This window comes from Equus asinus, chromosome 3 (assembly GCF_041296235.1).
Source record: "Equus asinus isolate D_3611 breed Donkey chromosome 3, EquAss-T2T_v2, whole genome shotgun sequence".
Classification (NCBI taxonomy): Eukaryota; Metazoa; Chordata; class Mammalia; order Perissodactyla; family Equidae; genus Equus; species Equus asinus.
The window spans coordinates 109,217,770-109,238,443 of NC_091792.1; the positions used below are offsets into that span (position 1 = coordinate 109,217,770).

At 35.4% G+C, this 20,674-nt stretch overlaps 1 protein-coding gene across 2 annotated transcripts in view; it reads left to right on the forward strand.

The window, feature by feature from the left end:
- LOC106843222 (transmembrane protease serine 11G-like) overlaps positions 1-20,105 on the forward strand; it is a 39,942-nt gene extending 19,837 nt beyond the window's left edge. The window contains exons 4-11 of one of the 2 annotated variants that reach the window (XM_070505737.1): positions 699-766; positions 1,411-1,571; positions 10,929-10,967; positions 11,484-11,655; positions 12,619-12,878; positions 16,197-16,339; positions 18,492-18,680; positions 19,019-20,105. In XM_070505737.1, coding sequence (XP_070361838.1) covers positions 699-766; positions 1,411-1,571; positions 10,929-10,967; positions 11,484-11,655; positions 12,619-12,878; positions 16,197-16,339; positions 18,492-18,653 — 1,005 coding nt within the window. In that variant the 3' untranslated portion in view covers positions 18,654-18,680; positions 19,019-20,105. Of the gene's footprint in view, positions 1-698; positions 767-1,410; positions 1,572-10,928; positions 10,968-11,483; positions 11,656-12,618; positions 12,879-16,196; positions 16,340-18,491 lie in introns of both variants that reach the window. The other variant, XM_014860174.3, reaches the window with a different exon arrangement.
- The last annotated feature ends 569 nt before the right edge of the window (positions 20,106-20,674 follow it).

Here is a 20,674-nt window from a genome sequence, read left to right on the forward strand (position 1 = left end):
CCTGCATTTACTACAGGATCAAAATGAGGTCTAAAAAGTTTCACTAAAGCCTAAAAAACTAATCCTTTAGTTACATCCATGAGAATGATAACTGAGCATGAATGATACTGGGTGATAAGTCCATATATAGCAAGCTTTCAAAGAAACTCAGTCTCTACACCTCCACTCTGTATATTTTTAACTGGGTATTGAAATAACTAACTTAATTCAACTCTTTATATATCAGCCATCTTTGGCCATGAGACAAGTTGTTCAAATATCAACATGCTATTACAGAGGGGCTGGCCCCGTGGCCGAGTGGTTAAGTTCGCGCGCTCCGCTGCAGGCGGCCCAGTGTTTTGTTAGTTCGAATCCTGGGCGCGGACATGGCACTGCTCATCAGACCACGCTGAGGCAGCGTCCCACATGCCACAACTAGAAGAACCCACAACGAAGAATGCACAACTATGTACTGGGGGGCTTTGGGGAGAAAAAGGAAAAAATAAAATCTTTAAAAAAAAAAACATGCTATTACAGAGATGATTTTATGACAATAGGATAATGCCCAAATGAGCTTTCTGGGCATAGCTGAAAACAAACTTAGAACTAACGGCTATTTGAATCACTGTAGGTTTTATCTAAGCATTTTTGTGATATAGTGAAATGTGTGAAATTCGTATTTAACAAAATTCTTTACTATTGGTTTTTTCTTTTCTCAGATAGATAAGACATTTCAAAGATCCAGTTTAAATCGTCATTACATCAAGACTCATGTTGTCAACCTTAGGTAATCACAACAAATTAATTTGTATGATCAAAAGGCAGCTTTGCATTATTTAGTTATCCTTCAATTATTTGCTTTGTGGACAGCATCTAAAAATCTTATGTATATCAAGAGCAAAAGTAATCTAATATTATTACATTTAATTGTTATTTCTCCTGTACAGAGTACCTGTAGGGGGGGAGTTTCTTAACTTGGGTAGTGATGAAATATATTCTACTGGCTGTCCTTTTAAAGACTTGCATTCCAGTTAAAGATTCTTACAATCATTAACTACTCCTCTCAATTTTACTTACTTTCTTTTAAGAATAAAGAGATATTATGTTATAAAAAATCAAGCAAAAATATACATATATTTATAATAAATCAAATTGATGGATTTAACAAGTACTTTTGTTTTATTTTCCCAGAAAAAAAATTCTAGAACTCTCAGATACTCCTGAATATGATCAAGTTTTACAAGCAGGGAATAATTCAGACATTAAAAACTACATTATACAGGAAGGGAAAAAAAACCATGGCAACAAAATGTATAAAATATTTATGTTGTATTTTCTTGAAGACACAACTAATTTTTAAATAATAAGGTATAAAATAATAATCAATATGCTATGACCTCATTCATTTATTCTGGTGTTTTTGTTTTCCAGGTCAAGTAATGATGGTCTGAAAACAGATGTATTGCTTAAATTTCAGTTTGTGTCTAGCAATGCAGACACAATAAAAAGGCAAGCTGATAACATTTTGTGGCAGAAGTTGAAATTAAATGAAAGCTTCTTGAAGATAGACACTTCATTACCTTATCTTAGAGGCAAGAAATACCATTTTTCTTCCCTTGTTATAGTTTATCATTTTAACAATCTTCTTATCTACAGAAAAATCTTCTTTATTCCACCATAAAGTGAAACCACTTTTCATTTTTAAGTCTCTCATTTACGTGATAATAAATCCCTACACGATCAACTCCAAAGATTATCTTCCTTTGGTTACTATGAAAATAATCATGAAACAAAAATTATATGATAACTCAAATATAATAGTATATCTTCCTTTTTTAAAAGAGATCCTAGTGGAATTGTTTGAATTAATGAAGCACGCATGTGATAAAACCTACTCTCTGTAACTGATATAGTAATCTACAATGCCTGGGTCTTTCTATTGCAGTGCTCTCTTATCTCTCCAATCTGAATCCAGAATGTAAGAGTGGTGTGGACACAGAAAGCACAATATGTGGGGCATAAACATAATTTCGGCTGCAGTGGAAGGAGGTCTGGCATTTTAGATTGCACTATCAAAACTCTTTCTACAATACACAGGATAGGACTGGCCCAGGGCGTGGAGGGGATGGAGGAGAAGAAAGATGCCGGACCCTGATAGTACCTGTCTCAGGCATAAGGACATCATCTCATTTGCAACACAGACCTAAAGAGCTGAATGATAAATGTTTGGCGTATAAGATAAAACAAAGCTCATTATAATTCCAAGACCATTCCTAGGCTTCTATAAATTAACTTTGAAGTTGTCATATTTTAGCAGAGCTTGTGTAAATTGTGAAATGAGATTATAAAGCTGACAGAAAATTACAAGTTACCAATGAGTCTTCCCTCGGCACTTTTTCCCCCAAACTGTTCCAGAGGGCTAGAGAAGGTATATTATAATATATTAATAGAGGAAATAATTGCATTATACGTTTGGCGAAATTCAGAATGAAGAGAAAATAGCTTGAAGACAAGAACTTGAAGTCTCTGTGAGTAATGCCCAACATTCAGTTCTATTAATCATGCAGGTAGAACAGAGCAGACTCTGAATCCAGTCCACTGGACTTTAGATAGCAGAGACAAGACCTCCTGAAGGAAATGCTTTGTTGAAGAGATGTAAAAAGGTGTGTATGAAAGGTAACTTTATTTTTTAAAAAATTAATTTTGATTTTTAGCTCCCATTAAGCCAAATGTTAGAAACTTAAACTCCATCATTTCTGGATCTGTCCCCTACTCCACCCCCACACTCTGTGGTGTTAGGGGACTTAGGTCATTCATAGTGTTGCTGGATTAGAGTCGGGTATTTGGGTCTCAGTCATTACTGGGCCATGCAGGCATCTCCTGGTGCCCCATATATATTACCAGATCTTCAGTTGCCTGTCTAAGCAAGTTACCGGTGAGACATTCCTCATTCCCGTGGAAAGATCTCTTCAAATTAGTAATTCATCCTAATACTTCTGTGCTTCCCAAGGGTGCTTGGCAGTTACTTTGTTTTGTTTTATTTCATCTGTCTCTGCAAAAGACTGATAATTCCTTGAATACACAAAATGTGTTTTCTGTAGTTACAAACACATCCCCAAGATTAGCATAGAACTCAGCACAGAGCAGGAACTTAGTATTTGCAAAATATTTTATCTTTAACTCCATAAACTAACTCAATCTCTTGAAAGTGTGCAGGAAACAAAAGCAGTCTTTTAAAATGAATAAATACCACAGAACATTGAGGAACCTGTAATCATTCCTTTTTCCGCATAGCGTTTTAGAACTGCACTTAAAAAATACGTAAAAGGCATTCATATCAGAGAGAAAGAAATAAAATTGTCTCTATTTGTAGACAAGACGATTGCATAGAATACTCCAAGGAACCTACAAAAAACTCCTAGAACCAATAAGTGAGTTTAGTAATGTTTCAGGACACAAGATCGATAGACAAAAATCAATTGCATTTCTATATACTGATGACAAATGAGTGGAAATTGAAGTTAAAAACCCACAACATTTACAATTTCTCCAAAGAAAATGAAATATTCAGTCATAAATATAACAAAAAAGTACAGGACTTATTTGTTGAAAGTTAGAAAATGCCGATACTCAACATAATAAAGATGTCAATTCTCCCCTAATTGATATAGAGGTTTAGCAAAATTTCTATCAAAATCTCAGCTAGTTTCAAGCCAGCCCTGATGGATTAGTGGTTAAAGTTCATCACACTCCACTTGCACAGCCTGGGTTTGCTTGCCAGGCACAGAACCACACCACTCATCCGTCAGTAGCCATACTGTGGCAGTGGTTCACAAAGAAGAACTGGAAGGACTTACAACTGGAATATACAACTATGTATTGGAACATTGGAGAGGGAAAAAAAAAAGAGGAAGATTGGCCACAGATGTTAACTCAGTGCAAAATCTTTCCCAGCCAAAAAAAAAAAAATCTCAGCTAGTTTCTTTGTAGACATAGACAAGATTATTCTAAAATTTATATAGAAAGGAATGAGAATATTAAAAATAATTTTGCGGGCCAGCCAGGTGGTGCAGCAGTTAAGTTTGCACGTTCCACTTCTCAACGGCCCAGGGTTCACTGGTTTGGATCCCGGGTGCAGACATGGCACCGCTTGGCAAAAGCCATGCTGTGGTAGACATCCCACATATAAAGTAGAGGAAGATGGGCACAGATGTTAGCTCAGGGCCAGTCTTCCTCAGCAAAAAGAGGAAGATTGGCAGTAGTTAGCTCAGGGCTAATCTTCCTCAAAAATAATAATAATAATAATTATTATTATTATTATTATTTTGATAAAGAAGAATACAGTGGGAAAAATCATTTTTCCCCATCTTAAGGCTTGCTGTATAGCTGTAGTAATCAAGAAAGTGTGCTTCTGGTGAAAAGACAGATATATAAATCAAAGGAACAGAATGAAGAATCTAAAATAGTTCCACAAAAAAAATGCCCAATTAATTTTTGACAAAGGAACAAAAGTAATTCACTGGAGGATGGATAGCCTTTTCATTAAACCAGTGGTAGGGCAACGGGCATCCTTTAGCCAAAAAAAATGAGCCTCTACTTAAACCTCACAGCTGATACAAAAATTAACTCAAAATGGATCATAGATATAAATGTAAAACATAATGTAATGTGAAACTATAAAATATATGGAAATAGGTATAAATTGTATAAAAAGTATAAGTAAAATATGTAAAATTATAAGACTTATGGAAAAGAACATAGGAGAAAATTGTCGGGGACCCTAGACCAGGGCAAGAGTTAGACTTGTTACCAAGAGCATAATCCATAAGAGGAAAGTTTGATTAATTTGATCTCATCAAAATTAAAAACTTTCCCTCTGTGAAAGACTGTTTACAAGGAGTACAAGGTAAATTACATACTAGTTGGAAGTATTTGCAAATTACATATCCAACACAGGTCTCATATCTAGAATATACAAAGAATTCCCCAAATTCAACATTTTTAAAATAAACAATAGTTCAATTAGAAAAAACTTGCACAGACATTTCATCAAAGAGGATGTACAGATGACAAACACATAAAAAAGAGTTCTCAACCCTTATTTCTTTGAATACTTTTTCAGTCCCACACTCAGAAGAGTTCCCTTTTACTTCTAATGGACTAAGAGTTTTTTCATGAATGGGTGTTGGATTTTTTAATTGAAGTGAAATTCACAGAACATAAAATTAACCATTAACCATTTTAAAGTGCACAGGTTAGTGGAATTTATTATCCAGTGTTGTGCCACCATCATCTCTACCTAGTTTCAAGACATTTTCATCACCTCAAAAGAAAATCCTGTACCCATTAAGCAGTCGCTTCTCATTCCCTCTTCCCCCAGCTCTTCACAACCACTAATTAACTTTCTGTCTCTATGGATTTATCTATTCTGGATGTTTCATATAAACGGGATCATATAATATGTGACATGTTGTGTCTGGTTCCTTTCACTTACCATAATATTTTCAACCATGCCGTAGGATGTATCAGTACCTCATTCCTTTTTTATGGCTGAATAATATTTCACTGTATGCATATACTACATTTTGTTATCTATTCATCAGTTGATGGACATTTGGGCTGTGTTTACCTTTTGGCTGTTGTGAATAGTACTGCTGTAAATATTGATGTAAAAGTATTTGTTTGAATACCTGTTTTCAATACTGTTGGATATATAGCTAGGCGTGGAATTGCTGGGAAATATGGTAATTCTATGTTTAACTTGTTAAGGAACCGCCAAATTGTTTTCCACACTGCATGCACCATTTTGCATTCCCACTAGCAACATATGAGGGTACAAATTTCTCCCAGTCCTCACCAACACTTGTTATTTACTGATTTTTTGATTATGGGTAACCTACTGGTTGTGACAGGTGTCAAATTTTGTTGAATGCATTTTCTGTGTCAATTGGCATGGTCACCTTTTTCTTCTTGGGTTTGTTGACATGGTAGGTTACATTAACTTATTTTCAAATATTGAACCATCATACATGGAATAAAGCCCACTTTGTCATTGCTTATTATTCTTTTTATACACTATTGGATTCAATTGTCTAAAATTTTGCTGAGGATTTTACACATAAATTCATGACAGATATTAGTCTGCTGTTTTATTTTCTTGTTGATCTAGTTTTAGTATCAGGGTAATACTAGCTTCATCAAATGAATTAGAAAATGTTCCCTTTTCTTCTAAATTTTGAAAGGAATTGTGTAAAATTGATGTTAATTCTTTTAATGTTTTGTAAAATTCTCCAGTCAAGCCATCTGGGCCTGAGGATTTCTTTTTTGATAAATTTTTGTTACAATTTAATTGCCTTAGTAGTAGCACTATTCAGATTATCTATATCATCTTTGCTGAGTTTTAGTAGTTTGCGGTTTTCAAGGAATTTGTCCATTTCTTCTAAGTTGCCAAGCATGTGAAAGTAAAGTTCATAATTTCCTTTGGTTAACCTTTAAGGGCTACAGGCTCTTTTGTGATATCCTGTCACTTCATTCCTGATAGTGATGATTTATTTCTTCTCTACGTTTATCTTTGTCATCCTTTCCAGAAGTTTATTAATTTTATTTTTTCTTACAACTAGTGTTTTTTTGGTTTCATTAATATTTCTGTTTTCGATTTCATTGATTGAAATTTTGATCTTGATTTCTCTTTATTATTTCTACCTCCTCCTTACTTTAGGCTTATCCTGCTCTTCTTTTTCTAGTTTTTTGAGTTGGGAACTTAGAGTATTTATTCGAAATTATTTCTCTTTTCTAATATAAGCATTTAGTGCTATAAATTGCCCTCTCCACAATGCTTTATCTGCATTCCACAGTATTTGCTATGTTGTATTTTTGCTTTGAAGTGTACTTTATCTGCTATTAATAGAGCCACTCCTGACTTTTTTTGGACTAATATTTGTATGATATCTTTTTCCATTCGTTTACTTTCAATTTACCTATGTAGAAAGCATATAGTTGTCAAGTTTTTTCAATCCACTCTGCCATTCTGTATTTTAATTGGTGTATTTAGACCATTCACATATTAAAGTTAATTCTTGATATGTTAGAGCTTAAGTCATTCATTCTTTTATTTCTTTTCATTTGTCCTGTGTCTTATTCTTCTGTTCTTTTTTCCCACTGTCCTATGGGTAACTTGAATGTTTGTCAGAGTTCCATTTTGATTTATTCATAATGTTTTTGAGGTTATTACTAAGTATAGCTGTCTTAGTAGCTGCTCTAGGTATTATCATATGCTTATGTAACTAATCACAGCCTATAGATGTCAACATTTTATCACTTCAAATGAAGCGTGGAAACTTTACTTCCATTTTGGTCTCTTTACCCTCCCTACTTTTTAGATATACTTTTCTTAAGTATTTCCTCTGTATACATTCATCACAACATCAGATGGTGTTATATCTTTTGCTTCAACCATAAAATATGTTTAAGGAAACTCAAGAAGTGAAAGACAGTCTACTATGTTTATTCATATTTTTACCCATCCTGTGTCTGTCTTTCCTTTCTGAAGGTTCTGGCCTTCTTCTGGTATCATTTGCTTTTTTTTTTGAGAGCTTTCTTTAGCCATTATCTAAGAGTAGGTTTGTTAGGAACAAATTCTTTTAGTTTCTATTCAGCTAAGAATATCTTTATTTCCTCTTCATTAGTTTCACTGGATACAGGCTTCATGGTTGATAGTCTTTTCTTTCAGATCTTGAAAAATGCTATACCATTTCCTCTTAGCGTCCGAGGTTTCAGATGAGAAAACTGCTGTTATTTGAATTGGTGTTACTTTATAGGCAATGTATCATTTGTCTCTATTTTTAATATTTTTTCTTTGTCGTTAGCTTTTAGTAGTTTAATTGTGATGGGTCTTGGTGTGGACTTTTTGAGTTTAATCCTATTTGAGATTTGCTCAGCTTCTTGAGTCTGTAGGTCTCTGTGGTTAGCCAAATTTGAGGAGGTCCCAACCATTAATTCTTTGAATACTTTTTCAGTTCCACACTCAAAAGAGTTCCTTCTCCTTCTGAGATTCTGATCACATAAATGTTAGATCTTTTCCTATTACCCCATAGATCTCAGAGGCTTTGTTCATTTTTTTCACTCTATTTTCTCTCTGTTCTTCAAACTGAGTAAATTCTATCGACGTGTCTTGAAGTTCACCGATTCTATCCTCCATCATCTCCACTCTACTATTAAGACCATCCAGCAGTTTTTAAAAAAATTATTGTTGCATTTTTCAGTCCTAAAATGTTCCACTTGATTCTTTTTTATAACTTCTATTTCTTTTCTTAGATTTTCTATTCTTTCACTTGTTTAAAGAGAATTTGTAATTGCTGAATTATTTTTCAGTCAACTGCTTTAAAATCTACAACATATACTCTCAAGATTTTATTCATCTCAGTATTGGCGTCAGTTGATTGTCTTTTCTCATTCAGGTTATTGTTTTCCCGGGTTTTGGTATGATGAGTAATTTTTATTTTATGAACATTTTAATTATTATGCTAGGAGACTCTCAATCTTGTTTCATTCTTCTATGTTAGCAGGTAGTTAACCTGTTCAGGTTTGGAGTGTAGATTCTCACCTACTTTTGTCATTTCAATAAAAATTTAGTTTTCAGGGTCCTTGCAGTACTATTTTAGTCTTCTTGGGCTTTTCTCAATTCCTGCTGCCAGCACCATCTGTGGGAGTAGAACATGCTTCTCTGGGCTACCTTGTAACCATAGGCCACCCTCTGTGAAGGGAAGCAGTGGGCCTGGGTCCACTTATGTCACTGAGTGAATACAGGTTGATATTGTCCCTATGGGTGTATCAGTTTGCCAGCTGGTGCCCTGGGTGGAAAGTGGTTGGGATTGTCAAGGGCTTCCTGCTGTCACTGTTGCTGGCAGAATGGATTGCCAGCCCTAGTTGTTAAGCAGAAGGTTTGGGCTCATCATCAGGTCTGTGTTGTGCTTCCCTTTTGGGAAGTATTTGGATGGAGAAAACAGACTTTTCTTGGGATTTTTTGTCTACCCCTATTAGTGTTGAACACTTATTAGTGTTGCATACTGCAGGCATTTCTTGGTCCCCAGTTTAGGGAATATTTGAGATGAAAAAAAACCTCAGGAAACTCACCATATTGTCCTTCCTCAAATCCTGAAGTCTAAAGCTATTCTGTCTTCTTCGTTCCAGCTTTCAGAGATCTTTTATTGTTATGCAATGGATAATTTTCAGAGTATTTAGTTGCATTTATAGGAGACGAGCAGAGAAAAGTGAGTTTATACAATTGTGTTCTAGAATTAGAGCTACTCAACATCTTTAATCCTGCAGAAGGAACACATCTATTGGATAATGTTCACATATCAGATATAGCACCATCATAGAAACTCTTCAGTGATTTCTGCTTAGATAGATATAAACCTAGGCTAAAATTAGCTGTGAACTAACCATAATTCCACTGCTCTCCTACTGATCTATAACCTACAGAGGGTGACAATATACTATAACTGACCTTATGGTGAAATGGTTGCAGGAGAAGCATTTTGCCTCAAGGACTATTTAAATCATGTCCTTAATAGATTTGCCTCATATATGATATTATTGTGGGGTTATAAGTAAGTAATACGTAATGTTTGTCACAGTCCCTGGTACATAGGACTCAGTAAATTATTAGTTATCATTACTATTCCTTTATTCAGCAAGTATTTATTGAGAACCTATTTGTGCCAGGAACTAAATTCTCTGTCCTCAAAACTAACATTCTAATTGAAGTAAGAAAGATAATGACCCAGGAAACAAGTAAATCAACAAGGTAATATCAAATAATATGAAGCTCCATGCAGAGAATAGAGAGTGGGAGGCTACTTCAGATTTGGTTGTTATGGAAGGCCTCTCTGAGGAGAGGATTTTAAACTGAGATGTGAATTACAATGGGGAATCAACCATAAAAATGCCAAGGAAAATCCATCCTGGCAGAAAGAAGCCAGAATAAGGACGGTAGGCAGAAACACCTTTCACAATCAAGAAACAGGAAGGCCAAGGCGGCCATCGAGTAGTGGCTAAGAGCAAGAGCAATTCAACACGACACCAAAGACAAAAATAGGGACCATATCATGCAGATCCAGGTAGGAAGTCTGTGTTTATTCTAAAGGCCACAGAAGCCATTAGAGGATTATTATTGGTAAAACCCAATTTTAAGGGATTTACTCTAATAAACTCTCTGAGCATAGTTCCCTGCAGATGAACTCAAAGTTTCTCTTTAGAGTCTGACCTAAATTAAAGACTCATTAATCTGCAGGCTCACTAAAACTCCACTCTAGCTTTCATCTCAACAAAATGTGGGGCTGAATTTCTCATTATACTGACCGGCATAAAGAATAATTCATGTAATTTTGAGGGACAGTCATTAATCATGCTTCCTTCTATTTCACTTTATGAAAAAATGACTAACATGTTTTGAGCAATTGTTAGTATATTGGTGGATTTTGATTCCACTGGAAACCTCTGTGGAGATGCCAGGCATCTAAGATGCTTTGAATGCCTTTACCATAACACTACTGTGCAAATGAGGACAGAAAGAAAAGGTGTCCAAACATATGGCAGTACAAATGTAAAGGTGGCCCTAGAGCTCTTCTTTTCAATCTATATTTTAATAAATTGGTACAGTGTTAAGTAATTAGATGCGGCCTTCCTTCATGGCAAATGCTATCCTTCTCTATGCCAATGATTTTATAAACATGAACCAGGATTTTCTCAGAGTCCACATATAGTCAGAAGAAAAATTTAACTTATATCTAGGCCTCCCCTTTATGTAGAATTGTATTATATTACCTTAAATTAATAATTTCCTGACTAATTCAGTTCCTCCCAACCAGAAACATTCATGTCATGTAGGCATAGCATTTTAAATTATAATTGTTCCATTGGTGAGTAATCATCTTGTTTTTTTCCAGATATAAATGAAGCACAAGCAGAGCACATTCTGAATAGCTGTAAGTTCAAGAACATCATTGAGATGTTCATAAACAAAATCATAAAACTCGAAACACTTGGCATTTCTCTATTCCCATGTCTATTATTTCCCAAAAGCATGTATCTCTTTAACATGTGAACTTTGACATTTATGCTATAGTAGTGTGATGGTTGTGCTATTAGACAAGTATTTTAAAAGGAGTCAAATGGTATTTTTCTGCAATAAGTAGTATACATTTCACACTCAGAATTGTCAAATATCACTGGGATAAACTGCTGTACATAAGAACATGACCCAGAAAAATGTGAAAAAAAATTTTTAGGTGAAATTGCTTTAGATGAGAGAGGGTGTTATATATTATATTTTTTTAATTTAATCATTTTTTCAATGTAAATAATCACTATTATGTCATATAATTTTGATTAAATTTTTAAGGCAAGGCAAGTTTATAAATGTTTCTATCTTTAATTATGTGCTAAATATACCTGCACACATTTATAACTCTGGAAATAAGCATCTTATTCCCTTTTGACAGGTTGTGGTTTAGGGAGGGAGCCCCCGTCCATGGAAAGAATTGCTGATGGTTATACTGCAAAGAAAGCTGATTGGCCATGGCAAGCCAGCCTGCAGATGGACGGCATACATTTCTGTGGAGCATCTTTGATCAGTGAGGAGTGGCTGCTGACTGCCGCTCACTGCTTTGACACGTAAGTCCTGAGTCTGTACCAACAGGATCACCAATTTCACCGCTTCTGCTCATGTTCACTTCCTCTAACTCTTATCCCTTTTTCATTAATCATGTTATGCCCCTCAGTGGTACTCATGATTATCCATCAGGCTTAGAAGAAGTAACAACTACTGAAGAATAGTAGAAAAAATCTTCAGCTCCAATTGAATATATATATTCTCCAGCAATCTCAACTTTAACTAAGATCAAGCCAACACTGCCAAAACTTAAACACATTCAGTTTTCCTGAGCTATACTGTGGATTTTTTTAAAACCCTGCTAATAGTATCCCAACCCAGAAACTTACACCCGATTATCCCACGTGAATATCTCTGGTGCTGTGCTTTTTGTATGCCTTTTGAAGATTTAACATATGGGACACTTGGAGATAAAGAGACATAGTAACTCTAGTGAAATTCATATAAAATGGGAAAATATTCTGGATAAAATGTTAACTAAAGAGAAAGGATGAGAAAACAATATATAAAATGTGGCTCCAATTTTACACGTCTCTCTCTTTCTCTCTCCATAGCTATACCTGCATTTATATAACCGTGCATGGATATGAGTATATATGTGTGCATGTATGTGCATATATGTGGGTATATATGTCTAATTTTTACTTATTTATATTTTCTTCAACAAATCGGTATTACTTTCATAATCAAAAATAGCAATAATATATTGTTTCCTTTAAAAAATACAAAGTCCCCCTCAAGGAGAGTAATTTAAGGTACCTTAGAACAGGGTATTTGATGTCAGCTAAAGGAAAGCCAAGCAGTCCTAGGGGAGAAGCCTCCAATAAGAAAGTGGGAGGATCAGAATCAACGATCACTTTAAACAATTTGCCCTTCTCACACACGTATGCCCCATGCTCACCCAGAGTCCTGGGCAACATCAGATCAGAAATGAACCAACCATAATCCTTTTAATCTGTAATCAGTTACAAAAACCCCAAACTCTGGACGGCTAGTTTTGGAACAACCCTGAACCCTCCACTGATGAGAAGAAATGTGCAGTCAATTATTGTTCATGAAAACTATGCTGCCCATAAGCATGACGATGACATCGCTGTGGTGAAGCTTTCCACCCCGGTAATGTTTTCTGAAGATGTGCGCAGAGTCTGTCTCCCGGATGCTACTTTTGAAGTCTTGCCTAACAGTAAAGTGTTTGTCACTGGATGGGGAGCATTAAAAGCAAATGGTGAGTATCAATAAACTCTCAAGCAAAATATGCAAATCCATCCTCCATTTGAATGGAGATATAAACTAAGATACAAAATCAAAATATATAAAATAGATGTAATCAAGATGTCCCATGAAAAATATGGCAAAAAGAACCCCAAAAAAACCGAGATATGGTGTATTATGGAAACTTTGGCTACTACCATTACAGTATCTATGTTTATCATCTTCTTTATGGCCTATTTTGGAAACTAGTTATAATTTTCTTTTCAAAAACTGTTAAAGCAGGGGCAGGCCCAGTGGCCTAGTGGTTAAGTTCTCATGCCCCACTTTGGAGGCTTGGGGTTCACAGGTTTGGACCCCAGGCATGGACTTACACATCACTTATCAAGCCATGCTGTGGTAGCGTCTCACATACAAAGCAGAGGAAGATGGCACAGACGTTAGCTCAGAGCCAATCTTTCTCAAAAAAAAAAGTTAAAGCGTATTTTTTCACATCCTTTTTTTCTTTCTGTTGCTGTCTTTCATTTTTAGAGATTCTGCTATGCCTCCATGATGCTTAAAGTATGTGATTTCTGAGCAGTAGTAATGATAAACTTCTGTAATGTGTCATGCAACTAAACAAAAATAGCCTTAAGTAAGCATTTTGAATGGCATGTGTGAGGCAAAACATAATGAGCCCCCTCTGATCCTTGTATCTATGGAGTAGTTTTTGAGCCAGAGACTTTATTAAGTTGACAAATATGACATTTTACTACACTTAATAATACAAGATAAGCTGCAAAGATAGAACTTTAAATGACATGAGTCTCTAGTACCTGTGACTCTTAGTTGGACTTTTTATACATGGTTTAATCTGCCCTTGAATTTCTGATTCTTGTTCCAGGCTGTTAATATAAAGTCACAGTCTTATTTATACACTTGCTCAAAGTATAGCTTTTATCTCAAAGTACAGTCTTTATCAGTTGATTTTTATAGAATTCTGCTTCCCTTCAATATGCACTCCAAAATTCTGGCACTGAGTCCAGGTTGATACTCTGTTGTCATAACCTGAGCATTCTTTTCCTCATCTCTGGAGGACCCAGCTTGTTCTACAGGCAGTGGTGATAAGTATGGAAGGAAATTAAATCCTTTGGGATTAGACAAGCCACTTACTGATAGGAGTACAAGGAGATAGCATCTACCTCTAGGGAAGCACCATTCCACTTCCTCTAGAAACTAATTAAACCTGACACCACCTCTCCCAGAGTACTAGTTTGGGATGATTTGGGACTTCACCATGAATCATTCAATGCCCAAGAAAGTGCAGATTACTGTGCATTGATCTATCTACTCTTACAGGTTGCACACTTTTCAGGAATAAGGTTATGAATTTGTTAGACATCAGGCTAAAGCTAATCTTTAGATATTTGATTATGGGGTTTTTTTTGGTATTCCGAAACTGAGACAAGGGCTACTCAGGTTTTCTTCTCTAACCTTCTAAGATTTATCTAATTATATCTAATTAGAATCTTAGTACCAGACAGCTTATAAAATGGAAACTTCATTCTGGATGGTTTCTTCCTTAAATAGTTGATAATGTAAAATAGCTTGTTATATTGTTAAAGCACTTGGATTGACTTTGTAAAAATTGAGATTAAAGAATTATAAGCATTTGAAATTTAAAACTAAGCATTCTAGATGAATTGGCTAAAATAAAAATAGGCACACAGAAATTATAAGTATTGGAATGCAATTGATTAAATCCTAGGACTACTTATAAATTTTAAATATCAACTAGAAACAGCAAAATAGATAGTATTGAATATTGCTGAGGCACCTACACAAATAAATAGTTAAAAAGTCTGTATGAAGAACACATAGTGAGCAGATTCTCTCACTGGGAGCATTTCAAGCAGAATGAGAGATAAAGTAAAGAGAAAATGGTCATAGAATGACCCTCCCATGCTTAAAAATGATGACTGAGGTGAAGAAATTCACTAGAACCTAGATAATTTTAAATGACTGTTAAGGAGTTGGACTTAGTTTTTCAGAAAGATAGTCAATTCTAGGTAAGTGAATTTATTAGTTTTAAAACAGAGAATTAGACTTAGTTACAGTGAATGACAAAATCCCTAGAAACCTAGATCTTCTCTTATAAAAGCTCTAGCTCTTACCATCCATTAACATGGATGCACAGCTTCCAGACCATGAGAGTTTTAAATATATAATCCTAATCTCTACAATTCACTCCATCTTCCATTGATTGAAGTCTGAATATAGGACAAGGCACTATTCATAACTGATTATATTCGTTATTTTTTAACCCTCACAATAAACATATGAGATAGGTATTATTTTTTCCTTTTTATAGGTGACTAAAACGATGCTTAGTACGGTTAAGTAACGTGTCCAAGGCCACATAGCACATAAATTTTGCAAAGTGTTCAAACTTATATCTGCTGCCTCTAAGACCAGAGCCCTTAGCACAGAATTACCCTGACTTGTTGCTCAAATCAACAGCACTGCCCTTCTTCATCCTCTCAATTGTCTTTGAACCTGTTATAAATAAAGTATCCATCTTTATATGAAGGACTAACAATCTTTAAAACTGAAGCTGTTAAGGGAGAATAAGAAGAATACAATGGCTAAAACAGTACCATACACAACTAAATAATACTTTTCCTATAATAAAAAAAATTTAAAAATGTGTAGTTAATTAGTAAAGCATGATCTATTTCCTATCTTAGTATTTGTTACTTACGTTGGTATTAGTTGTGGATAGCAATTTGAGCTATTATCAAAGTTGACGTGGTCTTTCTTATGAAGTAATAGGATTCCATCTATTCAGTATTAAAGTTACTTCCTGAGAGTGTAACTTTGTGCTCTACTGCTCTTGCTAAAGGATTTTCAATTCCCAATATAGCTGTGTCCTTTGTAAAGCGATGAGGCAGATTTCTGGCTAAGGCAAGGTAAACTGTCACAGATTATCCCGATTGGGGAGAAATGCCCTGGGTTTAAATCTAATGTTATCCTGCCTTTGGGTATGTGATCATAGCAAGACTCATAACCAGGTGAGTATTCGTTTTCTCATCTGAAAAAGAAAATGTTCATATCTACCTTTGGTGGTTGTTGCAAGGAAAATAAGATAGTGGAAGCAAATGTGCCAAGAATGGTACCTAGACATAGAAGGCACCCAAGAAATATAACTGGAATCTGACCACCATCATCAAGCCCAGAGTCCTACAGCTTCGAGAAATATATTTTATCACTGATCCATCCTTTGCAAGACACAACAATTAACTATCATAAGCAACAATGTGGAAATTCTTCATCTATTTATTTTCTTCTTCTTTAGGTCCCTTCCCCAACACTTTGCGACAAGTTGAAGTAGAGATCATAAGTAACGATGTATGTAATCAAGTTTATGTATATGGTGGTGCTGTATCATCAGGAATGATATGTGCTGGATTCTTGACAGGAAAACTAGATGCCTGTGAGGTAAGAATAGGCTCAAATCCACAAAAATAAATTTGCTGAATAGAGATGGCTTTACTGACCATAGACCAATGTCACTTCATGTGACTCCATACATTAAGTTGTGGATGAGAGAGGAGAGTGTAAAAAGAGGGACTGGAAGAACCATAAGACATACTCCTCATTTAACACCCTATTATTATCCAGAACTATATGTAAAAAATGATCACCAGACGCCAATTAGAAATCTGATTAGAGAAAAGGACTGGAAGCAGAGAGCAGAAACCAAGTCAGGAAGCCACACAATCATTGCTTCCAGCCATGATCATAACCAATGGTTAGGTATCTAATTTCTACCAATCATAAGGCAATGTGGGTTGGGATCTGCAGATGTCTCCAGGGCTAGTAGAACACATCTCACCAGTGCTTGAACCTTTGACCTTAAACAGTGTACATCCAGATAGAATTATACTAGTTAGGGAAAAAACCATGTTTATCTAAAATTATTCATATTAAAGTGTTACCTCACAAATCATGTATAGAAACTACTTAAATAAATAGCATTTTCCCATAGCCATCAAAACATTAATTTTAAGCATTAAACCTTTAAAGAGAATACCAGTTTTAAAGTCTGGCTATTTAAAGGACAAAAAATAAATACTGAAAATAATAAAGATTTTACCTATAGCATTTGAAACCAGGTCTAATAGTTTAACAATTCTTGAATGATTAGGAATGGCTTTGAGAACTTGACACATCCGAGTGCTTTTATTATTTGCAAAGGTGCCACTAATCTGTCACTGGCTGTCTCTTATGTAATGTAATAAACATTCATTCACTTACTCATTCAAATTTTGTGAATTGTAAGGTACTATGGCAATTACAGAAGGAAACATTAAAAAAAACCACAATGAATTTACAATCTAATAACATAGCATACAAGTAACTAAAACAATGAATAAACAACTAGGATTTGAATAAACAACTAGAATAAACAAATAGGATCTATTCTAGAATACGTCTCCTTTCATTCACTTTACTTCCTGAAAAGTAGAAACAACACGGGTGGTCCAAGATACAACTGGATCACATGACTTTTGAGGAAGAACATAAATAAATCCATATTTAGAATAGACTCAAACCCACAAAAATGAACCTGTTGAATAAAGAGTTCTATTTGAGTTTATTCTATTAAGGCAGCAGAGGTTCTCTTTCCATTGGTCCACTCCCCTTTGCTTCCTTCACCACTAGCATACTGAGGATGTAAATTAGGATGTGGGCCTATGAGAAAGGAGCTGAGAAGGATAGCTTTTGGTGGACCATAATTTTCACACTCTGTCCACTGTGCACTGGAGTGTACTAAGAAGCATGTGAAGGGAAGAGAGCTAAAGGCACAAGACTCTAGGACCCCACACCTGCTTCAAAGGGGATCATCTCTCCTATTAAAAAAAATGTCTGTAAGGGGTTTCCATATCATACCTCTTTTGAATAAATAGATTCACTGCTAAAAGATAAAATTAAAAATCATTTGTCTAAACCTTGGGTCAAAGATATCAGGGAAGTCTTCATGATTCACACACTTCAAACCAGGGGTTCCACCTTAGCTTGGGAGAAAAATCCTTTGTGTGGTAAATGGTGTACATTTGCCTGAAGTGCCCTTTGCATATCTTCCTCCTCTCAAACGTATCCCTGTGCAGTGACGCAGTGTCCAGGACATCTTCCTATCAGCTGGTGTGCGTGGAACAAGGTGAGATTCAAATTCAATGCAAGAGATTACTTCCACCTAACAGAGTTAGGAGAGGCTTCATGGAGAAGGTGACATTTAGCTGAGGCTTGAGATCATCATTTATGCAAAAATTGGATGCACAGACTTAGGTTCAGTTTGTGCTCTCTTTTTAGAGGAAGCAAAACTAAAAACTATACAAGGATAAAACTGAAACCTTAGCTGTATTCACACTATCTTCCAGATGAAGACATTAATAGAGATAAGCAGAGATCATAATAGAGATAATAAGCTCAATTACCATATTAATACTAATGGTAAGTAAAAATAATTAGTTTTGCATACTTCAATTCAAAATATTAATTTATTAGACATTCAGATGCTGATTAACTCAGATTTCTGACATCCCTTTATTTATTCCATTGATGTTATTTTTTTCTTCTTCTTCTCCAGGGTGATTCTGGCGGACCTCTGGTTATAGCACGTGACAGAAACATCTGGTACCTTATTGGAATAGTAAGCTGGGGAATAGACTGTGGCAAAGAAAACAAGCCTGGAGTTTATACCAAAGTGACTCGTTATCGGGACTGGATCAAATCTAAAACTAACATTTAATGCAACATCTACCTCTACATCCAAAATGTAAATGTTATGTGTGGTCTGTAGCAAATTGTGTGTTTAGCATGTGTTGCCGTGTATATTGTCATCAGTTTCAGGATGCAAATAAGTGCGATCTGACAATTCTCCCCTTAAACATGAAGAAAGCAGGCTTTCTTCCACCTCACCTGAAGTGCTTTGCTGACCATGAGCATACAAGATACTGTCAACTCCACAGAGCTGCTGCTGCCATTGCTGCTGTCTCTGATTACCTCCTTGCTCATCTTTCTGTCCATACTACACACTTCTCATTTTAGAATAATCTAGCAGCTTTATCAGATAAGTAACAAGTGGCTAAGCATTCTCTATTTTCTCCCTGACAGAGCATGCTGCCCTTCCCTGACTCTGCAGTTTGCATCTTCCTCATCGAATAATCCTCATTAAGAATCTGTAGGTCCACTGTACTAGAAAAATCAAGGTAATTAGTTTGGGCCAATGCTAATACAAATGACGGAGGGGCACTAGACATGAAACTAAAACTTAGGGATGGCACCACTGTGAGTCCAATCCCTTTGCCCTCAGATGCACGTTTAACCTCTTTGAAACTTGAAAAAAGTTGACATTTACGTTTATGCCCAATAGTACAGATTTTAAGCTCTTTAAACTACTCTAATGTTTACTTTGAAACAATGAATGAATCCTTGGATCAGACACCAGGAGAATTGAAATATTGCCTAACAAAGGATTCTGTTCTAAACTATGCCATAATGCCTTTTGGTACTTAGAAAATAAAGACAAAGTTTCTTGGCCTTTTCGTGAGGTGGAAACAACAAGCAGCAAGGACTCAGTGAGAAGAAGCTACTTTCCATCTCTAAAAATTGGAGAAATTCCAATCCTGGTGTAAATTTACTTTTCACTTCTGTTTTACTATTTCTTAATGTATTTTATTTTGTAAACAGTTTTATTTTCAGTCAACTTCCAGAAAAATTAAAGGCCCTGCAGAATGAGAAGCCAATATAAATTAGATATTCTTAAATAACTTACATGAGAAGCCAATATCAAATTAGATAGTCATTTATACTTTGATGCGAGATTTTGGGGAAGATCTTAATGTATAACATTTAAATTTACTGTTAAAAAGTGGCCAGCACTCTTTGAAAATGGTATTTATGGAGAATATTCAAATAATCAGAAAGTATCTTTGGAAGGGTTTCATTACTATGATAAAACAGTTCATTTTTATATACACTTAAATACATATTCTGTGGCGTTATGTATGACTGTGGGCTAGTGTTCAGCAAAACTCAAACCTTTTCTGTGCATCTAAATCTTTATTTGCTTCCCCCCTTTCTGATTAATTAATGAAATGACTGCCACGTGATTTTCTTTTGAGTTTTATATCACGTAAAAGTCTCTCTTGTCCCTTGTAATGTTATATGGTATACATTAAAATATATTTATAATAATAAACTCAAACTCATTCTTTTTGAATAGTCGCCATACTACAGGGTTTCTCAACCTTGGCGCTACTGACTTTTTCTCAGAGAGAATTCTTTATTGTGGGGGGAGGGTGGCAGCTACCCTGTGAATCGTACAATGTTTGGCAATATTCTTTCCCCCTACACACTACATGCCAGTAGTAATCCCCACTAAGTGGTAACAGCCAAAAATGTATCCAGACATTGCCAAATGTCCCTTGGGGGATAAAGACATCCCTGGTTGAGACCCACTGCCATGAGATCCATAATCAGAGGAAAAAAGTCACTGTTAAAAATCTTGCCCCCATAATTTCCTTACATGAGTTTGGGAATACCTTCCTTCTCCCCATTTTTATAATGCTGATTTATTGAGAATGCTAAATGACCATCTATCATGGACACACTCATATCTAAACAACCCTTGTCAAATTAAGATCATTTGGAAACTGAAGGTGGTTGGAGAAAGGAGGCTGTTAGAAGGCTGAGCTGCTACTGGCAAATAATTCATCTTGATAGATAGGTAGATAGATGGATAGATAGATAGATAGATAGATAATCTCC